The 16,549-nt window shown below is 54.6% G+C and overlaps 1 protein-coding gene across 10 annotated transcripts in view; it reads left to right on the top strand.

Moving 5' to 3' along the window:
- Nucleotides 1-16,549, top strand: part of IQANK1 (IQ motif and ankyrin repeat containing 1) — a 23,341-nt gene extending 6,792 nt beyond the window's left edge. For 3 of the 10 annotated variants that reach the window (XM_070802285.1, XM_070802284.1, XM_070802289.1), the window contains 11 exons: nucleotides 8,655-8,791; nucleotides 8,964-9,128; nucleotides 9,196-9,387; nucleotides 9,464-9,589; nucleotides 14,990-15,115; nucleotides 15,193-15,247; nucleotides 15,360-15,452; nucleotides 15,528-15,731; nucleotides 15,825-15,918; nucleotides 15,992-16,126; nucleotides 16,211-16,549. In XM_070802285.1, the coding sequence (XP_070658386.1) occupies nucleotides 8,655-8,791; nucleotides 8,964-9,128; nucleotides 9,196-9,387; nucleotides 9,464-9,589; nucleotides 14,990-15,115; nucleotides 15,193-15,247; nucleotides 15,360-15,452; nucleotides 15,528-15,731; nucleotides 15,825-15,918; nucleotides 15,992-16,126; nucleotides 16,211-16,514 (1,631 nt within the window). In that variant the 3' untranslated portion in view covers nucleotides 16,515-16,549. Of the gene's footprint in view, nucleotides 1-8,654; nucleotides 8,792-8,963; nucleotides 9,129-9,195; nucleotides 9,388-9,463; nucleotides 9,590-14,989; nucleotides 15,248-15,359; nucleotides 15,453-15,527; nucleotides 15,732-15,824; nucleotides 15,919-15,991; nucleotides 16,127-16,210 lie in introns of all 10 variants that reach the window. The other 7 variants (XM_070802286.1, XM_070802290.1, XM_070802291.1 and 4 more) reach the window with 6 other exon arrangements.

Here is a 16,549-nt window from a genome sequence, read left to right as displayed (position 1 = left end):
TTCTCCCTGCTGCTCCGCCAAGGGCTGTCGCCAGGGCTTGTGTCCTGATGTCACTTTCTCAAGATCCAGGCGCCTGGTGAGAAGCCCAGTCTGCCCTTAGGTCCTGCTCCCGTTGTCAGGCCCTGGAGGGACCGGTGTCTGCCCCCTCCTTGTGGGTTTCTGTAGTGGGAAGTGGGCTCCTACTGAATTTTCCAGAACGGAAACCAGCCTCACAAGGTCAGGGTCTCGAGCCTTCAACAGGTCCGTCCACCCTTGTCTGTGGACCTGGAGTAACACAAGACCTGCCGTTGCTTCGCCTCTTTCTGCAGGAGGCGGGTCCCCCACTTAGGCAGGGTGGGTGCCAGGACCACGGACGTGTTACTGGTCTGCAGGCGCGGCCTCGACCCAGAGGACAGACGCAACTGCAGAGCCTAGACTTCAGCCTGTACAATCGGGGTCCCCTCACGGTGGAGGTGTCACGCAGGACTGCTTCGCTCGGGGCTGGGCGGCCAGAAGCGCACGCACCCCCAACCCCTACCTTCTCCTGCGGCCATGCTCATGTGTCTGGGAGCCTCGGCTCCCTGCAGTGGGTACCCTTCCAGCGTATTCACACTCTGGTCTGTTCCAAGAAGCCCCCCCTGCCCCAGAGAGGATCTGTCCTCCTCTCACCACCCACATTTCTGACAATCTGTCCAAATTGTCAGCTTGAGTGCATGAGTTGATGTCAAAACAGTTACTTGGCAGGTCAGTAGCCGGCCTAGATCAGCCTTGACGAGAGGGGCTTGTGCTGCCAGTCGGCCCGCACACCTTTCTCAGGCCTGCCCACCGTCATTCCAGACTTGTTCACTTCAGGCTCCCGATGCTGGCTAAGCCCTACCCGTTGTCCTGGAGTCGTCTACCTGCACACCGCAGGCCACTCTCCCCGCCATGAACCGGGTACCCCTGGGAGATTCTCTCCTCCGCTGGGACCTCCCGAGAGGAGCTGTGAGGCGGCAGCGGGCAGTCTGAGGGGCGCCTCTGTGTGGACTGAGCTCTGTGGATCGAGCCGGAGTCCCCTGTCCACCTCCAGGAGCGATGTTGCGCGGCAGAGAGGAGTGCATCGGGATGTGTTCCTTTCTGTTGTGAAGGACTACTGTGTGTGCCCAGCGCCACAAGTCCCAGAGCTAGGACCCCGGCTCAGGGTGGGGACTCAGGCTGCTTGTCCTCTAGAGCCCTGGCTGGACTCCAGGCTCCACCAGGGCCCTCCCCATCCCAGAGCTGTTATCCAGATCCAGAACCATGTTCTCAGGGGAGGCACAGCCTTGCTCTGGAGCCTGAAGTCTGTGCTGCGGCTCTCCCACTGGGTCCCCCCGGCCTCCTCCTCCCCACGAGTATACACCTTCAGCTTGTCAGACCTGCCGGCCAGCCAGCCTGGCAGCACACGCCTCCACCAGAACCCCTGGGCTTGACTGTTAGCCTCCTGGACCTCCCAGGACACGGGTGGGATGCTATTCCCAGAGACAGCACCAGCTGCACTGAAGTCCTGAGAGGCCTGCCAAGCTCTGGGCCTCTTGACGGAAGGAGGTCCGAGGCATGACAGCTTAGCTCTTACCTTTAAGGTATCCTGGCACGTCCCAGATCTGCAAGCTCTAAACTTCTCATTAGTGTGGGTTAGTCTCCCATCCTCTGGATCTGCCTGGATCCGTGAGTTGTCGGGATGACGTGGGTTTCTGTGCTAGTTCCCTGTAGCTACTGTAACAACAGTTAATGTACTTTTAGTGTCTCAACAGCACAGATTTACTGTCTTGCAGTTCTGTGGGTGAGAAGGCTGACCTGGGCCTCACTGGACTAAAATCAAGCTGCTTCCTGCAGGCTCTAGAGGAGGATCTGTCCTTTGTCCTCTTGAGCTCCTGCAGGCGCCCGCATTCCTTGGCTCAGGGCTGCTCCCTCCCTGTCCACAATCAGCAGCCTCTTCCCAAGTCCCAGCTCCTCTGCGTCTTCTCTTGCGCCTACTCCGATGACCCCGGCTGGCTTCCTGTCTTCAGGTCAGCTGACAGCGGCCCTAGTTCTGCCTTCAGTCTTTACGGCCTTTGCCATGTAACACAGCATGTTCACAGACTCCCGGGAACAAGACAGGGGCGTCGGCAGGGGCTGCCATCTTGCCTGCCGAGAATAACATGGTCCTGAGACAGGGCAGAGAGGGCCTGCTGCTTGGCGTGGATGGGAGAGCACCACGGGCCAGACGCCGCCACACGCCAGGTGCCCAAAGCCCAGGGTGGCCCTGCTTGGCCCACCGTCTGTACGCATTGCCTTCATCCATCTTCTCCCTCCATTGTTTCTTGCAGAGGCCAGACAGGTGAATTTAGCGGAGATGTGATGGGCACCGCCACACCTGATTTCCTCAGGTCTTTGGGTTTTTAATTTAGGCTTTATTCTTTGAGAGCAGCATTGAGGGGAATGCAGGAGATTCCCATAGACGCCCAGCCCGCCACACATGCACGGCCTCTCCCGTTATCAGCACCCCCACTCACACTGCTGACAGCTGACGAGCCTCACGGACACACCACGGTTCACATCAGGGTCTGCTTTCGGTGTTGTATATCCTGTGGGTTTGGACAAATGTTAATGACACGTACACATCATTGTGCCATCACACGGAGGATTTTCACTGCCCTAGAATTCCCCCCTGTTCTGTCTGTTCCTCATACCCACTTCTATCCCTCACCACCACCAGTCTTGTTATTGTCTCCATAGTTTTCCCTTTTCCAGGACGTCAGATACTTGGAATCATACAGTATTATAGCCTTCTCGGATTGTTTTTTTCACTGAGTAATATGCATTTAAGTTCAGTTCAGTTCAGTTGCTCAGGGGTGTCCGACTCTTTGCGACCCCATGGACTGCAGCACGCCAGGCCTCCCTGTCCATCACCAACTCCTGGAGTTTACCCAAACTCATGTCCATTGAGTCGGTGATGCCATCCAACCATCTCATCCTCTGTCGTCCCCTTCTCCTCCCACCTTCAATCTTTCCCAGCATCAGGGTCTTTTCACATGAGTCAGTTCTTCACATGAGGTGGCCAAAGTATTGGAGTTTCAGCTTCAGCATCAGTTCTTCCAGTGAATACTCAGGATTGATTTCCTTTAGGATGGACTGGTTGGATTGCCTTGCAGTCCAAGGGACTCTCAAGAGTCTTCTTCAAAACTAGAGTTCAAATGCATCAATTCTTTGGTGCTCAGCTCTCTTTATTAGTCCAACTCTCACATCCATACATGACTACTGGAAAACCCATAGCTTTGACTAGACGGACCTTTGTTGGCAAAGTAATGTCTCTGCTTTTTAATATGCTATCTAGGTTGGTCATAACTTTCCTTCCAAGGAGCAAGTGTCTTTTAATTTCATGCCTGCAGTCACCATCTGCAGTGATTTTGGAGCCCCCCAAAATAAACTGTCACTGTTTCCATTGTTTCCCCATCTATTTGCCAGGAGGTGATGAGACCAGATGCCATGATCTTGGTTTTCTGAATGTTGAGTTTTGAGCCAACTTTTTCTTATGCCATTATCTTCATTACCTCCACCATAGTTTGGTCTCAGGTCAAATAACAGGGAGGGAACACAGCCTCGCCCATTAACAGGAAATTGGATTAAAGATTTACTGAGCATGGCCCCGCCCATCAGAACAAGACCCAGATTCCCCTTCAGTCAGTCTCTCCCATCAGGAAGCTTCCATAAGCCTCTTATCCATCTGATCACATGGACCACAGCCTTGTCTAACCAACACGGACGGGTCATGGCGGAGAGTTCTAACAAAACCTGGTCCACTGGAGAAGGGAATGGCAAACCACTTCAGTATTCTTGCCTTAAAAACCCCATGAACAGTATGAATATGCATTTAAGGTTCCTCCATAAGTGCATATTACTGAGTGAAGGAACCGGGGTCCTCACTCCAGGACTTGTGGCGTCAGGCGCACAGCGGTTCTTCAGGACAGAAAGGAGCACATCCGGCCGCACTCCTCTGTGCCGCACGAGGGCGTTCCTGCGGGTAGAGGGGGCTGCAGCTCTCCACCCACCGCGCTGAGTCGCTCAGTCCGCAGGGAGGCACCTCGTGTTTTTCTGTGTCTTGAGAGCTCACTTCCTTTTAGGGCTCCATTGTCTGGATGAACCACAGTTTAGTTACCCACTCACCTACTGAAGGACATCATGGTTGCGTCTACGTTTTAGCAATTATAATAAATCTGTAAACATCCACGTGCAGGATTTGATGTGAGCATAAGATTTCAATTCCTTTCGGTAAATACGAGGGAGCACAGTTATTAAATTATTAGAGTATGTTCACTTTTAATGGCACCCCACTCCAGTACTCTTGCCTGGAAAATCCCATGGATGGAGGAGCCTGGTGGGCTGCAGTCCATGGGGTTTGCGAAGAGTCGGACACGTCTGAGCGACTTCACTTTCACTCTCACTTTCATACCTTGGAGAAGGAAATGGCAACCCACTCCAGTGTTCTTGCCTGGAGAATCCCAGGGACGGGGGAGCCTGGTGGGCTGTCGTCTGTGGGGTCGCACAGAGTCGGACATGACTGGAGTGACTTAGCAGCAGCAGCAGTTTTATAAGAAACTGCCTAACTGTCTTCCAAAGCAGCTGCAGCGTCCTGCGTGCCCACCGGCACTGACCGCGGGTTCCCTTGCTCCGCACCCTCGCCAGCACCTGGTGTCAGAGTGTCCGCCTTCTGGCTCCTCTACCAGGCCTGCAGAGGTATCTCACTCTTGTTTCACTTTGCATTTCCTGCTGACAGGTGATGTGGAGCATCTGTCACATGCTTTCTGGGCCAACAGTATAGGTTCTTTGCTGAGGTGTCTGTTCAGCTCTTTGGCCCATTTTAAAATCAGGTTGTTTTCTTACTGTTAGGTCTTAAGAGTTCTTTGTATATCTCAGATTACAGTCCTTTATCAGATATGTCTTCTGCAAACATTTCTCCCAGACTGTGTTTAGTAGAGAAGAAAATTTTCATTTTAGTGAAGTCCAGCTTATCAGTTGTTTCATTAATTGTGCTTCTGGTGTTGTACCTAAAAAGTCATTGCAAGGTCATCTGGGTTTTCTCCTCTGTTACCTTCTAGAAATCAGTTTTGTGGGGGTTTTTTGTTTGTTTGGTTTGATTGTAAGACATATAGGATCTCAGTAACCCAGCCCAGGATTGAACCCGGGTTGCGTCAGTGAAAGCCCAGAATCCTAACCACTAGGCCACCAGGGAATGCTCCAGTTTTGTTTCATATTCAGGTCTGTGATCCATCTTGAGTTGATTTCCATGAAGGGTGTAAGATCTGTGTCCAGATTCACTTTCTTGCACATGGACGTCCAGGTGTTCCAGCAGCATCTATTAAAGAGACCACCTTGGCTTCACCCATTGCCTTTGCCCCTTTGTCAAAGGTCAGCTGACTGTATTTATAGGGGTCTCTCATGTCTTTGGTGCTGGTATTAGTCTCTTCATTTCCTCCAGGAAATTGTTCTATTTTGTTCACGGTCCTGGTGGGAACGGGGAGTTTCTCAAGCTCCCCTCTGGCTCTTGCTACGGTAACAGCCCTGCTGGTCAAGAAGCCAGTGTGAGCATTCTGCCAGCAGCCAAGTGTCCCTGTCCCAGAGGGACCTGGGAATGGACTGGGGCCACAGCGCCGCCTGTCCCTCAGCCTTCGCTCTGAAGACAGGACCGTGATGATGTGACAATGCACCCGCCGCCCCTCCAGGCAGCAGTGTCAGTTCAGATATCACGTCTGTGGGCCTCCAAAAGTCTCTATTCTCGTTTCTCCAGGGCATCGTTGACCCTGACAGAGGCCACCAACTCCTCCGGGGCGGGCAAGGGAATGCCAGCCTGGGGAGAGCACTTGGAGAGGCTTTGCAGGGCCTCCAAGGGTATCTGGCATTCTCTCACAGCAGCTGTGAGTCTTTGACCTTGACTTTTGTCTGGAAACTGGGTCAAAGACTGGTGGCTGATGTCAGATTTCGGGTGGATGGAGCCTGCCCTGCCTCTCGCCCTGGGGTCTCTGCGTCCTGACTGTCCCCCTGACTGCTGCCTATGTCGATAGCATCCTGGCCCCACATCTCACTGCTGCTGCTCAGCCTCTTTGGTTCTGGGCTCCCATCTCCCACTGACCTGAGGACAGCCCACTGGCCTCCCAGCCCAGCCTGCCGATGGTGAGGTCACGGGTGTTTCTCACTGTTTGATGCAGGGCTGTCCTCTGAACCCTCCCAGGGGGCCTCACAGGGGGAGGCTTAAACAAGCACTGTTGGGCCGCCGTGGGCCTCTTCCCGGAGCCCACCTGCACGTCCCTGCTTCATCTGCTCAGCCCCTGACGCTCCTTACTGGCCTGGGTGCAGCAAAGGGGTCTTCAGGCGAGGTCATCGTGATTCAGAAAGACCGCTCTCCGCGGGCAAGGCGGAAGGAGGCGTCCTGGCGCGCGTGGCCGGCTGCGGGAGCCGGCAGGTGTGGCCGCTGCCCGGCAGCGCCGGAGCAGAGGGATGTCGAGCAGGCAGGCGGGCGGCGCTGCGCTGCCGCCGCCTCCCGCGCCCCCTGCTGGCGAGATAAACGGAGCGGCGGCGGGGCCCGCACCACTGGGTGTCCAGGCCCTGGGCTGTGGCCTCCACACACGCCGCCCCCGCACGCCTGTGTGCTCCCTCCGCGCAGTGCGGGCGGCCGTCCGCTCTGCCTGCCGGCAGGTCCTTCGGCCTTGGAAGCGGCCGTGTCTCAGCTTGTGGTCTCTGTGAGTCAGGAATGCAGGCACAGCTCAGCCAGTGTCTCCTGGGCATGATAAGCCCCACTTTGACCAGTGGACACGGCAGTGTTTGGGGGACCTGGAAACTGGTTCAGAACCAGAGCTTAGTCCCCAGTGTCTGCCTGCTGTCCTTCCTCCAGGGCCTGGTCACCCTAGTCAGTGGACCGGGGCCTCTGGGAGGCTGGGAGGCAGATCTGTGCACACCGAGGTGGGTCTTGGGCCGTGTCCTGAAGGGACGCAGGCTTCCCTTTCAGCCGCAGGTGCGAATTTGATTCACTGTGATTCCTGCGCTTCTCAGCCGGGTTACTGGCATCTCATGTCTCTCCCATGGCTAGGGAGCTGGGTGCCAGGTCAAGGACAGAAACATGACCAAGTATACTGCATGCTTGTGTCGCTAGGGTCTGTTTCCTAGCACCTTCTGGTACCTGTCAGAGTGCAGTCAGGAATAATAATTTTTTTTTTTTTAGTTTTTAAATTTTATTTTAAAAATATTTATTTATTTGGCTGTGCTCATTTGCTGACTTCTACATTTGATGTCGCTATAAAATGTCCCAGGAGAGCATAGTTGGATTTATTTCCTACTTGGGTGCTCGAATAACGTTTTCCTGAAGGGCCAGCAACTTAAATAGGACATATCCGATGCCAGCTGTTCTGCTCCCTGGTGTATTCTTTGTCCTTTTTGTCTTAAGATTCATTTCAGAAATTTTTGTGTGTTTTGTCTCTAAATACTTTCCCCATCACTAGACTCCACATTCCAGAGACACTAATTCATCGTCCTCACTCTGTGCCCTCACCTGCATGCCACACTCTGCACCACACGGGCTTCGTTTCCTGCTGCTCTTGCTGTAGTTGTTGGCCTGCAGAACTGAGAATTAAAAAAAAAAAAAGAACTGAGAATTGTCTTCCATCTTTTCTGTGATGACTCTATTATCTGCCTCCTCGTTCTGTTTTTTTCCTCTTGTCTTTGATCCCTTGAATTTCTGTTTTTATTAAGCTCCTCCCCAGCTTGCGGTGCCTGTGGAGAGCTGGCTCTTCTGCTTGTTTTCCCCCAGTCTCCTGAATGCCGCATCGTCTGGGGGCACGTGTGCACCTTCTCCCTGCCCTTTCCTTCACGCTGAGCTTGGCAGCTGGGTCTGTTGCTCCTCTGCTCTGACTCTTAGTTCTTGCTCAACCAAGAGCGCAGGTTGAGCAGTTACTCTCAGGACTCACCAGTTCTATTACTGGACTGTTGCAAAGCCCTGTGCAGTGTGACTGTCATCACCCCATTTAGAGAAAGGGATCCTGAGGCGCAGAGAGGTTAGGCGGTCACACATCACAGGGTCAGAGAGTGGCAGGTGGGTGTGAATGCCTCTTCTAGTTCTAGCGCTGGGACCCTCCACTGTGGCCGAGTGTGCTGCCGGGCTCCAGGCTGAGTGCAGGGACAACGGATCACAGCTCCCAGGGGCTCCCTCTTCTGAGCTCCAGTGCACTTGTGTTTGAGATCACCCACTTCAGCCCTGTCGGCCCTGGCTCAGGGTACGGCTGCCTGAATTTGGAGGGGGTCCTTCTGGCTTTCAGAGGGAGGGCGTCTTTGAGGATCAACAGTGGCTTCTCGGTCTTGCTTGGGTTTCCCACCACCATCTCCACATATCTCCCCAAGCTGCGGGCTCAGCGGGTGTTTGCAGGGTCGCAGCTGTCTGGGATGGGGAAGGGCAGGCTTGGTGCCAGAGATCTGGCTCAGCCTCATTTGCTCTCTGCCGCTGGGTTACTCTGGTTTGGTCGTGTTTGTGTATTTTAGAACATTTTTGATCCTTTGGTCTGGTCGGGAGGGATTTCGCCTACTCCACTCGCCTTGTTAACCTGGAGCTCTGGCACACCTGGTGTTGGCCCCGCAGCCGCGAAGATGGCAGCGTGGAGAGAAATCCTGGGATCCATAAGCCCTCTCCCCACTAGCAGGGCCAACCGCGGAGGACCGAGCAGCCACCATCATCCAGTGTGCCTTCCGGAAACTCCTGGCGAGAAAGGAGCTGGCCCGCCGTCAGCAGGAGCATCAGGACTACCAGGAGCTGATGGAGAAGCTGCAGAGGGAGGTGAGATCAGGTGGGGCTTGGGGCGCGGACACAGGGCCGGGGGCGGGAACTGTAGGTCTGGGGGCGGGGACGTAGGGCCGGAGGCGGGGACACAGGGCCGGGGGCGGACACTGTAGGGCTAGTGCGGCGTGGGATGCAGGGCTGAGCTGTAACCCGACTGGATCTCCCGCAGGCCTTCGTGGCCCAGGTTCGGCGCGAGCAGGAGGCGGCCCGGCGGCGGCAGGAGGAAGCGGCTGCGGCCGAGCGGCGGCGGCAGGAGGAGCGGCTGCGCGGGGCGCGCCTGCTGGAGGCGGCCTTCGACGGGAACCTGGGCGAGATCCAGGCGGTCCTGCGGGAGGTGGGCGGCGGGGCGGAGGGGCGGAGGGTCCTGAGCTTGGGGCGCCGCTGACCCCCGCCTGGCGCAGGTGGACGAGCTGCTGACCCGTGAGGGCGTGGGTTGCGACGCGGCGGGAATGGCGCGGCGGCTGCAGCGGCGCTTGGCCCTGGTGGATTTTGAGGACAGCAGCGGGAACACGCCACTGTCCGAGGCGGCGGCGGGCGGGCAGTCCTTGGCCATTCAGCTGCTGGCCGAGCAGGGCGCCAGTCCCAACAGCAAGGTGGGCACCGGGGCCCGCGAGGGCTGGCGGTCGCGCCTCGCCATGGCGGGCCCTGCTCAGCCAGCGTGTCCCACAGGGCGCCTTCGGCCGGACCCCGCTCTACCGAGCGGCCTTTGGGGGCCACCTGGAAGCCGTGGAGGTGCTTCTGAAGCTCGGAGCTGACCCCCGGGTATATGCGGACGACGGGAGCACCCCCGAGCAGGTGCGCGAAGGAGGGCAGAACTCCCGCGGGACGCTCGCTCCCCCTCTCCCAAAGCTGTCAGGAGCCTGGTGGCTCTCCAGGCTGGGTCCTGACCTTCCTGGACCCAGCAGGCCCTCTCCCTACGGAAGTCCTCGCTGTGAGCCTTCCCGGGAACGCGCCATCAAGACCACAGCTCCCGGCTTCCGTGGGCCTCCTCTGGCCAGGGTTCTTCTCTTCTCCCTGGACCCTCAGTCCGCCTTAGAAGTACTGTTTCCAAGGAAGGTGGGGAAACAGCAAGGCTCCTGGGGGCAGCGCAGGGGCCCAGGGGTTGAGGGCAGCATTTGGCCTGCCCATCTGGACCCTCACCCTCAGAATTTCCCCGTTTCTGAGAAAATTGATCCCTAAGCCCCTTCCCCAGGTGCCTCGGCCTGGCAGCTCCTCCCTGGCATCTGGAAACAGCACCAATGGGCCTTTTCCCAGACCCTCGGCTGGAGACCGAGGGGGCCTGGATTTCTCCCGGGCCCTGGAGGCCTGGTCGGATAGGTGGCCCAGGACCTCTGGGAACAGCTGTGCAAACGGGTCAGCCAGTGCCACCACCTTCTTTAAGAGAGTCTGAGTTGAGTCTCAAGCCTCGCCCCGCCCCCGAGTCGCAAGCCCTGCCCCCCGTCCTGCTCCAGGGTTGCCCTTTGTACTTTCCTCTGCTCTGCTCTGCTCTTCTTTGAAAAGCAACAGAACAGGTTTTAAAAGACCAGCAGAGCCTTTGGCTTCAAACTACTGCTTCCATGCTAGACGAAGGAACAGTAGTGAGGCCAGGAGGACGGAAGGGCCTGGCCACAGCCTCAGGGTGGCTGGAGTGAGGAGCGCACCGGGAGGCCCCCCCCTCAGATGCTGGTGCCCTGGTGGGCCGGGGCTGAGGGGTGTTGAGGAGGACGTGGAACCCACTGGTGCCTGAGTTTGGGGGAGGGGTGCAGGGGGCACTGAGAGGAGCAGCACACAGCTGGGCAGGGGGGAGCAGGAGTCCTCTGGCTGTGGGGGGAACAGGGACAGTCTCTTTAAGAGGTGGTGCTGGAGCAATTGGATGTCCACAGGCAAAGGAATGAACCTCGACCTAAGCCTTGCACCCTATAAAAAGACTAACTCAAAGTGGATTATGGATTTAAATGCAAAGCGTAAACTCTAAAACGTACAGAGGAGCACAAGAGAAAATCTTTGGGAAAGATTTCTTAGACAAAAAGCACAGTCAGTCTATAAAAGAAAAATACCCCAAGAAATTGAGCTTCATCAAAATGTAAAACTTTTGCTCTGCTGAAGCCCCTGTTAAGTGGATGAAAAGACAAGACAGAGAAGGAGAAAAATCCTTGCAGACCACACGTCTGACCAAGGACCCGTATTTACAATATTTAGACAGCTCTCAAAACTCAACGGTAAGTCATGCAATCCAGTGGCTGTATGTGTGGCCGTAACTGATTGCTTTCGCTGTATACCTGAAACTAGCAGAGCACTGTAAGTCAGCTGTGCTCCAGTACAATTTTTAATAGAGATCCAGAGGTGTGTAGGGCGCCTTTGGGGATCCAGGGAATATGAGGTGTCTCCTGCTTGTGAGGAAATGCCTCAAGGCTGGGGACAGAACACCTGTCAGGACGGGAGGAGGGAGTGCCTAGCCTGTCGCCACCAGCCTGGGCAGGAGCTCTCACAGCCCTTGCAGCACTGGGTGGGGCACTTGGAAGGACCTTGCCTCAGTAGTGAGGATCAACGCGGCTCTGGTACAGCCTCGCCAATCTCAAGGCAAGACCCAAAGGATAAAACTTCCCAGGTAATTTAACTGTATGCCAAAATTCAAGAACGTGTATGGAGATACAAAATATACAGCTCCTAACAAGACAAAATGCACATTGTCTGGCACCAATGAAAGATTACCGGGCATACAAAGGAGCAGAAAAATATGACCACGAGAAAACTTGACCAGTCAAGACAAATGAACTGACGTGGGTCACAGTTAGTGTAAAAGACTTGTAAACAGCTATTGTAACTGTATTCCAGATGCTCAAAAAATTGAATAGAGAATGGAAGACATAAAAAGCTTAAATTCTAGAGGTAAAAAAGACAGTGTCTGCAATGAGAAACAAAAAGCTATAGGTGAGATTAATGTCAACTTAGAACAGAGCTAAAGGTTGGTGAATTTGAGGCTCACAAGAGAGAAACTGCTACAAGTACAAAGAGTCAGAAGAGCAATTCTTCCAAATGATGAGCAGGCACGAGCTGTGGGACAGTTTCAGGAGGCCTACTGCGTATGTAATTAGTCTTCAAAGGAGAGAAGAAACAGATAAACATATATACTTGAAGAGATAATAACCTTAGGGTTTCCAAATTTGATGAAAGGTATAAACCGTATTCCTCAAATCTCAATAAACAAGAAACAGGGAGAAAAATCAGGCTAAGGCACAATGGGATAACATTTCTCAAGGCTAGTGCTAAAGAGAAATCTTATAAACAGCCAGAGGAAAAAAGGCATAGACAGGAAAACAAAGATAAGGATTATGGCAGACTTCTTGTTGGAAAGAGTGGAAGTGAGGAGAGAGTGGGGCAGCGTCTTTAATGGTACTGAAGAAGGAAACAAATCTTGTCAACCTTCAATGCTACGCTCAGTGCAAATATCTTTCGTAACTGAAGGCAAAGTAAAGACATACCTTTGCAGACACGCAAAAGCTGGAAGACTCAATCACCAGTGGACTCACACTATAAGAAACATTAAAGGAAGACGTACCAATAGAAGGGATGCCAGATGGAAATACGGATCCACTCAAAAGAGTGAGGAACGCTAGAAAGGGTAACTATGTAGGTAAATATATGAGATATTGCCTTATTGTTTAAACTTACTGAGAAGGTAGTTGAAACAAAAAATAATGGCACATGTCCTGTGGTTTTATAACACATGGAGGTACACATACTGAAAACTGCACAAAGTATAGTTGTTTGCTTCAACTGTGTGACACAAAGATAAAGGTTGGCAAGGGGAAATGAAACATACTGTGGGAGGTTTTTGTATGTAAAGTGGTACAATATCATTTAAAGGCAGTCTGTCATAAGTTAGAGGTATACGTATGCTGGAAGCCCTAAAGCAGCTACTAAATATCAATAGAGTTATAGTGTAAAAAAAGAGGAAAAGGAAGATCATACTAGAACCAGGAGAAAACAATAGCAAAGGGTAATTTGAAACTCAACCATATCAATAGCTTCATTAAGTGTAGAAGGTCAAAAGACCCCAATTAAAAGGCAGACTGTCTTTTGGATTAAAAAAACATCCAACTAGAGTGACTTGCTGGTGGTCCAGTGGTCGAGAATCCACCTTCCAATGCAGGGGACGCAGGTTAGATCCCTCGTCAGGGAGCCGAGATCCCACGTGCAGAGGAGCAGCTCAGTCGGGCACCGCAGCTGCCGACCCTGCTTCAGCGCCTGTGAGCCACAGCCGGAGATGGCTGCATCGCAACAGAGGGCTCCGTGCCAGGCTAACGACCCGGTACAGCCCAATGAGTACATGTTTCTTGAAAATTCAACAGTATTCTGCCATAAGAAACAAACTTTAAAGACACAAATAGAAAATTAAAAGGACAGGACAAATGTGCTGGGATAACACTAAGAAAGCTGAAATGAATATATTAACATCAGAAAAAGTAGACTTAACAGAAAATATTACTGGGGAGAAAATAATCATTTCATAAGCACAAAGGATTCATCAAGAGGACAAAAGAATCCTGAATGTTTTTTGCAGCTGTACATGAAGCAAAAACAGAGAAGTACAAGAACTAAATCCACAATCACAGTAGCAGATTTCGGCATCCCTACCTCAGCAACCGGTGAATCAAGTAGAGAAGTCAGTGATGTGGTGGTTTAGTCGCTAAGTTGTGCTCGACTCTTGTGACCCTGTGGACTGTAGCCCGCCAGGTTCCTCTGTCCATGGGGTTTTCCAGGCAAGAATGCTGGAGTGGGTTGCCATTTCCTTCTCCAGGGGATCTTCCGAACCCAGGGATTGAACCTGGGTGTCCCACACTGCAGGCGGATTCTTTACCGACTGAGCCACGGGGGAAGCCGCCAGTAATGCTGTAGAACTGAGTGACCTCAGCCACTAGCTGTGCCTCTGTCTGCCATCCCTTCATCCCTCATCTGTCCATCTGTCCTTGTTTTCATAAATTTATCCACTCAACCCAATCTTTTTTCCCTGAAGTGGATTTACTCTTTCATCAATTCACACCTTTTCTCATTAGCTTATGAGTCATTTATTAATAAACTTGCTGGTCTGGCTACTCGCTACTGTATCTGTTTCACCCTTCCTACCACGGTAAGCCATCCTCATTTATTCACGTATTTAACTACTATCAATTCACACAGCTATCTATCCATCCATTCACACACCCACTTATGCTGTTTACTTGAGAGAAGTAAATTTTGAGGGAAAAATTTTTTTTAATTCTCTTTAAAAATTTTTATTAGGCTGCACCGGGGTTTAGTTGTGGCGTGTGGGATCCAGTTCTCTGACCAGGGATTCATCCTGCAATGAGAGCACCGAGTCTTAGCCGCTGGGCCAGCAGGCATATTCCATACTTGAGAGGAAATTTTGAAAAAGCACGGACTGTGCTTTTGGTTGTCACATGAAAGGCATTCACAAGTTGTATTGAATGATTGGATTGGATTCATCTATCCATTTGTTCAACCACCTTCTTATCTAAGTTATTCATCCATTAAATCCCTTCATCTATTAATTTTTATGTATCAATTCATTATTTCATCCATTCATTCAATTAACCCAAGAATCCTTCATTCTTTTGTCATTTAATTCATTAACTTACTCATCTGCTCCATCTGTCCATTTCTCTCATCCCTGATTTTGCACATCTTTGAACTTTCTTTTTGTATACAAACCACATACTGAACATTGTACAAATCAAAGTTGTGTGGCTCGATTAAACCCGGATTAACCTCCTGAGTCCAGAAATGAAATGCTGCCAGGCCCCTGTGCCCCATGCTGAGAAGCCCGCCTCCTACCACCGTTCCTCACTCCGGAGCAGGAGCGGAGGGGCCTGGGATGGGTGCGGATAAGGGCTGTGTCCTACAGATGGAGGTCTGCGAGGGGACAGCAAAGGCTGCAGCCAGGGACCCTGCAGTGGGGGCTGGTGGGTGGGGTGTGGAGGAGGAGGGCAGGTGGGGGGATGCGGAGCCTGAGGTTTCGGGAGGGAGGCCGTGGGGACCCTCCAGCGCCCGGCTTCACGGGTGCTGATCACGATGGTCAAGGCTCCGGGCACCTCCCTGGCCCACTGTCAGGGCCGCCTTTCTGCCCCGGGGTATCCTGTCTGAAGTGGGACTGTAGCACCTCCCCAGGTGAAGAACAGGCGGCCCGAGCTCTTGACCAGTGGCTTCTGTCGCTAGGTGGCCTCGCTGGACACTGTGGTCAGCGTGCTGCAGTCGTGGGACCTGAGCCTCACAGACGCCATGCTCCGGAACATGGAGGCGGAGCAGGAACGCCGGGCCCAGGAGGCAGCACGGCACAAGGAGGCAGAGGCCCAACGGTGCGGCGGGTGGGAGGCGGGGGGCTGGCCCGGGGCTGCTCTGACCACCCCCCTCCACCGCAGCATGAACCTCAAAGTACAGCAGCTGGCCAAGGAGCAGCAGCAATGTCACCAACAGGTGAGCCGCCTGCCCCCGGAGGGGAGGGCGGGTGGGCGGAGAGCTGGGAGCGCGGAGGCGCCCTGTGGACCCCTAACCTGGTCTGGAGGCCGGCTCGCCCCCTTCCCCACAGCTGCAGCAGGCCTACTGCGAGCTCAACCGGAGGATCGCGGAGCACGACAAGTGCGAGCGGAGGGGCGTAGGCCTGGCCGAGCTCACGCTGCAGGTTGGCTTCTCCCCCTTGGACCTGGGGAGCCCCACCCCTGGGCTGTCAGCTTCCAGCAGCCACCTCTTGGGGCAGGGCGCCCCCTCTTCCTTAGGGGTCCCAGCTGTGCACGGCAGGTAGGTGTTGGTGTCCAGCCTTGCCCTGAGCAGAGCGTGGGGGCCCCCCTCCAGGCCATCAAGGATGCAGAGGAGCAAGTGGACAGGCTCCAGCAGGAGGCCCAGAAGGCAGAGGAGGTGCTGGCCCTGGCCAGGCTGGAGCTGCGGGAGCAGACCGAGGAGGGTGGGTGGGGCTGGGCTGGGGCTGGAGGCGGGAGGGTCCCCGGTGGGTATCTGGGCCGCCCCTCCCATCGGCCCCACATTTACACCCCCACAGCGGAGGAGGAGGTGCCCGGGCTAAAGTGCCAGGTCAGCGAGCTCCACGACGTGCTGATGAAGGACGTGGGTGACCGCATCCGCGCAGACGGCAGGTCAGTGGTCCCGGCAGGCCAGGGGTGGGCTGGGGGTTCTAGCAGATGGCAGTGACCTGGAGGCCACCCCCAGGTGGCCTCTTGTCATCGACCCTTCGGGCCAGGCGGCCACATTCCTGCGCTATCAGGACACCAACTACGTGGACGCCGTGAACCCTGACCACCTGAGGCCGGAGAGGATCCGGCTGGCGCTGCTGGGGGCACTCAGGTGAGGTGGGCGGAGGGCAGGCGCCCGGACGCCACACCACTCTCGCCGCAGCCCTCACTGCCACAGCCTACGCCGTCCCCGCAGGTTCGGGAAGCCCCTGGTGTTTGACCTGCGCGAGGTGGATCTGTTCCCGGCCGTGCAGCAGCAGCTGGAGGCAGTGCAGCCAGGCCTGGTGCAGGAGCTGCTGGGCCGCGGGCTGCTGGAGCAGGAGAGGTACCTGTCGCTGCTGCGGCCGACCGATGGGCCCGAGTACAGCCCCAACCAGTTCCAGGAGGCGCGCCTGCAGCACTTCCGCCTCTTCTTCGTCACCAAGGTTCGGTGGCCCCCGGCCGAGCAGCTGCAGGTCCTGCTGCCTGTGCGCGTGCAGCTGCCGGGCGGGGGCCTCTAGCAACCCGCCCCAATAAAGGGCCCGACCCCAGGTGA

This window comes from Bos indicus, chromosome 14 (assembly GCF_029378745.1).
Source record: "Bos indicus isolate NIAB-ARS_2022 breed Sahiwal x Tharparkar chromosome 14, NIAB-ARS_B.indTharparkar_mat_pri_1.0, whole genome shotgun sequence".
NCBI classification, from domain to species: Eukaryota; Metazoa; Chordata; class Mammalia; order Artiodactyla; family Bovidae; genus Bos; species Bos indicus.
Note: the sequence above shows the minus strand (reverse complement) of the source record. Positions and strands in the feature narration are given on the sequence as shown.